Here is a 7381-nt window from a genome sequence, read left to right on the forward strand (position 1 = left end):
TCCCTTTGAATTAATCATAGCACCCTGTATTTCTTCTTTAATGATTTATAGTGTCTTTATGGCAAACATTGGTGAAATGATGTAAAGCCTGTCATCATTACTGCTATTCTAGCACAACAATGGCTGAGTGATACTCCATAACCTATAAATCACTAGAAGGGAAACGGCCTCTGTCTTGGATGCTTAATTCTTCCAATTTCATCATTTCTTCAGTTCTGTTCACTAAAGCTAAAAAGAGAAAGATTTAAAGCTAAGGCTTTCAAAAAAACATCCTCATAGATTAAGTGAAATGTTCGATTCAATGGAAAGTAAAAAAATATTTTTGGGACTAAGAAGATGGAATGCATGAAGATCTTTTAATGCCATTGAAGTAACATTGCAACTTCATTGAAATGATGTTTCAATTATGTTTTGTGTTTCTTTAAAAAAATATTTTACAAGAAGACATTTAAACAAGAAGACAAGATTTTTGAATAATCATGGCAGAAAATCAACATCAACATTTTGTTCCTATCTACTTTTTGTTTGTTTTTAAGACATGCAGTAATGCTCAGTCATAGATATCCTCAGTAGTAGTTAGATGGGAAAAAATGCAAAATACATTTTGCTCCTACATTCTGTTTGAAAAACCATTTATACTTCAGAATAACTTTCTGGATAAAAATATGCCTGATTTGGGACCTAGTCACCTATATATTTAACTTGGAATAAAAGCCTATTTAACTGATTAATTTAATTTAATTTAATATAAAATTGAAATATAAAATGTGAAAGTTATGCAATCTGACCTTTACATGTTCTGTAAATCTGCATTTTATTAAATAGGTCTAATGGAATATGCTTTAGTTATAAAGTTTTTTGTTTAGGAATCATGAGCTGGCTGTTTTAAGCAATTCCTATGTTATATCATAATTTAATGCAGGGTGAGCTGAACTGTAACACGTAATCTGTCATTTCTGATCATGATGGCTGAGATTATGCGAGTTGCAATTCTGCACATCTGCTGGGCCACATATGCAGAGTTCTCTGAATATTCTTTAGATAATATGAATAGATCAGCCCCAAGTAACATGCAGGCTTTTGAGAAAAAATATATATTCTGTGTTGATTAAAGTCTACACCGAAAAAGTACTCTAAAGCCTATTTTGTCAGATGTATGGTAAAAGCGATGATTGATATTATACCATCATGTCAATTGTTTTCAATTTTAAATTGCCATAGAGCCCTCTGGTATGAAAAATTTCATAGAAAAGATGTTAGGAAAAGCCCTCAATTTAAATGGTTGGGGTTTTTATTCAGGAAAAAGAAATGGAAAAGCAAAAACTCCTGTACCAGCAAGCAAGACTCCATGATCGAGGGGCTGCTGAAATGGTCCTGCAGACAATTAGTGCCAGCAAAGGTAAGTTAACCTTATTTATTTTCTCCTAAGGACTTTTCTGCTGATTTAACATTTCCCAGTGGAGAATTTCACTGCAGTGTACATAAAACAGTTATGGGAAGACAGCACTGCAACAAAGTGAGAAAGAGACATGTTCTGTATCTACTCAGGCTGCTGAAAGTTTTACTCAGCTGCTGCTCATAAGCATTAAATGAATACATTGCTAGAATTATTGAAATTCAGGCTAGAACTAGGTTGGCCCTAATTATTCAGTCCAGTGCTTCTTATACACATACATGTGTGGTTGAACAGATTGAGCAGAAAATACTAAGTTGAAAAATATTTGTAAAATTGATAACTGATGGATGAATACAGAGGATACTGAAAGAAAGTAAAGTTTGGAAAAACAAGCTATTTGTAATATACATATAGATATACCTATATACACTCAAATGCACATATTTTGTCAACGTATTAGTTTTCTAATAGAAAGAGTAGGCATATGTATATATACTGTGTATGTATGTGTATACATGTATGTATGTATAAATAAATAAATAAAATACATATTTGCAGGTGAAATGGGACCAATGGTTGCAGCTACCCTCAAACTTGGGATTGCTATCTTGAATGGAGGAAATTCAACTGTTCAGCAGGTAACTTTTCTGACATTTAGAGTGAACTACTTCTTTTCATCGACAAGGATTTTTGTATCTACATAATGCATATTTTGTTGATTATTGAAGTTGATTAGTTCATTAATGGTTGGCCTCTTTCTAAGGAACCATATTAGATTTTTAAAAGATTTCTTGTCTTCCTTTATGCTAAAATAATGATCAGAAAATGTCCTGTTCAGCTATGATGCTGTAACTCTGGAATACTATCTCCAGAAAATTCAACCTGGCACCATTTTTTGCAAGTTCCTTTTTGCATTCACCTTGGAGCCCACACTTCTCTTATAAAAGCCTTAAGGCCTTAGTTTCAGTTTTTAATATATGTTGTTTGGCTGAGATTATACTGTATTTTTTAAATTGAATTGTATGCTTCCATTGTTATTACGGTGCTAGTTATTGAATCAAGGATTATTAAATGACCGCAGGCATCATTGTTATTGCTGCTGCTACCTATAAAAGTGATACACCTGCCGACCTGTTGAGGTTGTTGATCACAAGACAATCAAAGTTTGCCCACAAATACAAACGTGTAAGGACAGAAGACTTTTAAACTGTTTGGACCAATTTGCATCAAACTTAAAAAAATCAGAGATGGGGGAAAGGCAATTCAAGAGCAACAGTAGTGAAGAAGGCAGCAAGAAGCAATTGTGGTATTAGCAAAACTGAAGCAGAATGGATGTAGAGAGAGATCTAGAGCCCCTTACATGCCTCCTTAAGAACTGGCAATATTGCTGTCTATAATTGTTTGAATTAAATTTTGGGGATGTTATGTCAAAAAGCAAAAAAGAAACATTTTAAAATGAAACGAAATGATGTTTTATTCTAGAAAATGCTTGACTATCTCAAGGAGAAAAAAGATGTAGGCTTCTTTCAGAGCCTTGCTGGTCTTATGCAGTCTTGCAGGTAAGAGAAAAAAAATAGTACATTTTCAAATCTTTATATTATATATTATCATGAGCTATCCAGAGTAAGTAAGGAATGGAGAAGCATAGAAAGCTTTGTAATGAATAATTGAAGGAATGAATAAGCAAACAAGTGAATAAATATTTCAATATAAACTTTGATTTTCCTCGGTATGTTGTCTTACACTGAGTAGGTTTGAATGCCTAGGGAAATCCTTCTATTAGTTTGAAAAGTAAAGCAAAAGAAAAGTGAACAAAGAGTTGAACAAAGAGTAATATGCCCAATGACTTTCAAAATCACAGAATATCAATAGGGTTCAATGATTTTTTTTAAAGATAGGCTTGTCTTATTTTCTAAGATGTAACATTATTATGAATGGAATTAGTATTGGAATATAGATGCCAAAATATTGGCCTATGGGAAATTCCCAAATGCAGTGTAAGGTTTTTTTTTCTTTTCAGCTTCTCAGAAACACTCCTCTTTTATGTATATTTAATAATAAAGTATTCATTACGTTAATGTCCTGCAAGCACACTCACTTCTTTAATGTTTTTATGATAAGGAACCCAAAGGTTGAGATGCAAAGGTAGCGATTTCACACTAAATTTTCTCTAAATAATTTGTTTATTTTTAAAAATTAGATGACCTCCAAACTTTAAAAAAATGTGACTTACAAAAACAACAGTCAACAATTTAAAAAAGGCACCAATCAACAGTACATTCAATAATAGATGTATATTCCCATTGTTGGGTGAAAATACATTTTTATAATTATGTCTAGCTAGTTTATTGCTGTGATGTTGAGGTAGACTATTATATTTTGCTCTCACTAGCACATCACATTGGTGGTTATAACTGTACAACTGAAGCTGCCCTTTTATGTGTTTACTTGTGGAAGGCTGGTTCAGTGGCTCAGCGGCTGAGACTAGGTAATAGGTACTTCTGCGATGGGAAAGTAATAGTGCTCAGTGATGACATGGACAAATGTCATGCTGGTAGAAATGTCTTCGGACATTGCTGGCTCTATGGCCTTGAAATGGAGATGAGCACTGCCCCTATAGTCTGCAACAATTAGTGTAGTAAAATCCACAGGGACTCCTTTTAAAGACGGTGGAGTATCAGCATTACTTACACACACACACACACACACACACACACACACACACCACTCATATATACTAAAAAAAAGTCTGGGCAATTTGCTTACTGAAGCCTGCAAAGATGCCAGTGTGTGTTGTGAAGGTAGGAAAGGCTACCTTGTTTACCGATTTGTTTATGATAATTAATTCTATATCAAAAATGTCCTCCTCGTACAATGTCAGAAAAAGACCATTTCTAAAAAAGGTTTTGTTTACTTTAAACATGATCTATGAAGATTTGACTCTTAAATATTTTCTTAAAGGTGAAGTTCCTGTCTTTAAGAAAAAGAAAGTTATGTGACTCATCTTTGCTGAGCCAAATAAGTATTTCTGCAGTACAGTGAAATGCATTCACACTTTCCTGGTATTAAGCCAGTTACATAAAGTGTAAATGCACAGAAATGTCTTGCTTACATCTTGCAGCAAAATTGAATGTTTGTGGTTAAAACTACAGTGTATGTTTCATTATAGCGTTCTTGACCTAAATGCTTTCGAACGACAGAATAAAGCAGAAGGCCTTGGAATGGTAACAGAAGAAGGATCAGGTACAGTCTTCCTTATCAAAAAAGTTTTGTTGCCTGGACCCTTTAAAGTCACTAAATCAAAATAATTATAGCTTTAGTTTGTCTTTATTTGTGACTAGACAACCCATGACCTGCTGGGTCATTATTTCGGAGACATTTCTTTACCAGATTTCTTAGTATCCTCTAATGTAATGGAAAAGTTCTTAAAATTTCAGGGTTTTATTCAGAGACTTATCTGCTTTGGAAGTAGCTCATATTGAACTGTATAGTGCAGTCAAACATCAGGAGTTGACTTCAGGAAATATTTTAGGACAGTTTTGTATTATGTCATAAAATGTTTTATGATATTTTTATGTTATAGTTCTCAAATTTGGACACATTCTGTATATTGGACCAATTTAGTTATCTTGGTTGAAAAGGTTTAGCCCTATAATGCCACAGTTTTTCCCAGTTGAACATTACAGACATGAACATTTAGTATTACATCGACAAGGCAACCCATGACCTGTTGATCATCATTTCAGAGATATTTCCTTATCTAAACAAACAGAATGACCAAGGGCAAAAAATAGTGGTCAGATTTCCGACTTCCTGTTGGCTTGACAGTGGCTAACCACTCTCCAGTAGCCAATGGTGGGACTGGAATATCCAGTTTCCAGGATATAGCCCAGGAGGGCTAGGGTGGGACCAGCCTATTGAATCTTTGGGTGGCAGCATAAGAGCATCGAAGCGAGCCCAAATATGTCAAATTTCAATCCCATGGCAGACATGGGTCCTGGATTTTGTATTCATTCTGTAAATTGTCCATTTGAGGTAACTTGGTTCAAAAATTGTTGCCCTATGATCAGTGGTGGGTTGCAGGCGGTATGCCCCATTACAGGCGTACTGGAGCCTGCTCAGAGCACCGGGTACCATTCCGGTATGGTGCTCCAGAGGGCCCACCCGCCTGTGCGAGCTCCTTACCATGTTTTAAAGCTTTCGGTGCTTCCACGCACACGCATGGTGCATACAGCACTTGCACAATGCTCTGCCGAGCAGCTGGAGCATTGTGGAAGCTTGCAGAAGCGTCATTTGCAGCTACAATGCATGTTCACACCGCACGTGTCCATGTGGGTGACGTCCGGACCGTTCCAACCAGTACGGTTGGAACTGAATCCGTAACCCACCACTGCCTATGATGCATTGTTTCACTCAGTTAAAATTTACAAATACAAAATTTTAGTAGTGCATTAAATTATAATAGATTATAGGTCATCTGTCAACAGAACACCCGGTCCATGATAAAAAATATCAGGCAGAATAAAAACTTAAAAGGAGTTTTCAAAAAAATCAACATCCATAAGAATCTGTGACAACTTGTTAGCCTTCCACATGACATGAAAGGAATTGGCCACTTCTCCAGGCACATTGGCCAAAATAAATGAGTTTTCCGTACACCAGATTAACCTGGATAGTTTAACAACAGAAGGTTATTAAGTTTGAGCACCTTGAAGTGTAAAATGAGCAGCACAGTAAGCCAAAGCAAATTTCATATCTCCCAACTGGCAGGAAGATAATCTTTCTTGGACTGAAGTATCTCTCTTCTCCTAGCATAGGTGGTGCAATATTAAATCTTGCTACTGTGTGGCACATATGAGACAATTATTGTATATAAATTGTCTTCCTCCCAGGTAATCTCCTCACTAGGCAGGAAAGCCACAACCGATTACATACACTTTGGTGGCTGAAAAAGACTCCGAATGCCATACAATAATCCTAAATCTATAAAGTATGACCTGTTTATCATCTTACAGTGATAAAAAAATATCTCTCTGAGATTATTTTAATCAATGGAAAACTTGTGACATGTATATTCTATTCTGTAATAAAATTACGTATCACAGAAAGATGAATTCTTTGTGAAATTATTTTGCTTGAAAGTGATTTAAATGCTGTTTGTGAACTTTGCTTAAAACTGAGAGAACTGGTGGCATTCCAGGTGTTGCAGAACAGCAAATATTGGAGTTCCTTAGCCATGCTTCATGGGCTAATAGAAATAGGTTCAGCAACATCTGAAGAACCAACAATTCTTTATTCCTGATTTTTTTTTAAAAAAGTATCAGAACTTTTGATTTTGAACCAGTTCACCTTTTCTACCTTTTGATCAGCTTTTCCCCTATTATTATTTTGTTGTATAAATCTGTTATTTCCATCTAGAATCATTTGTGTATTTTCCCTGTGACTAGTTGTTTGTTTGTTTGTTTATTAAATTTATTTGCCGCCCATCTCGTATGAAAGCAACTCTGGGTGGCTTATAACATTAAAATCTCTGTCCTTTATATTCATTCTCAATGGAATTTCTTCTATTATATACTTTAGCAAATCCTTTCACGTTTATTCTTCAAAATAAGGGAAAAACCAAACCATTTACTATTCTGTTAGGCAAGTTAATATATTTTAACAATTTCCCTGAAATCATTTCCAACTTCTTTTGATTAGCTTGGTGTTTACATCAAGTTAAAAGAAGATAAACTTTTAAGGGTTTTTAAAGCATTAAGTTATTGATTCTGTGCATTCTTGTCTTTAATTATACTCCAGTATTTATTTTAGCATTTTTATTTTTTATTCATCTGACTGGAAGCGAGCTCATATGAGTAAATTTTGGTATTCCAGTTTGCTTCATTTGATTGATGATCAAAAACATGATAATCAATCAAATGAATGGTTTTCAAGAATGGAAATATATTTTTTCCTCGCATTTATTTTTCTATAGCTGTTCATAGT

At 34.7% G+C, this 7381-nt stretch overlaps 1 protein-coding gene across 1 annotated transcript in view; it reads left to right on the plus strand.

The window, feature by feature from the left end:
• The window catches only part of RYR2 (ryanodine receptor 2), a 325381-nt gene that overhangs the window by 278339 nt on the left and 39661 nt on the right, over positions 1-7381 (plus strand). Inside the window, exons 80-83 of the mRNA XM_081941599.1 lie at positions 1300-1399; positions 1955-2034; positions 2879-2955; positions 4566-4639. Coding sequence (XP_081797725.1) covers positions 1300-1399; positions 1955-2034; positions 2879-2955; positions 4566-4639 — 331 coding nt within the window. The remainder of the gene's footprint in view (positions 1-1299; positions 1400-1954; positions 2035-2878; positions 2956-4565; positions 4640-7381) is intronic.

The sequence above is a fragment of the Natrix helvetica genome (genome assembly GCF_964273705.1).
Source record: "Natrix helvetica genome assembly, chromosome: 2".
NCBI classification, from domain to species: domain Eukaryota; kingdom Metazoa; phylum Chordata; class Lepidosauria; order Squamata; family Natricidae; genus Natrix; species Natrix helvetica.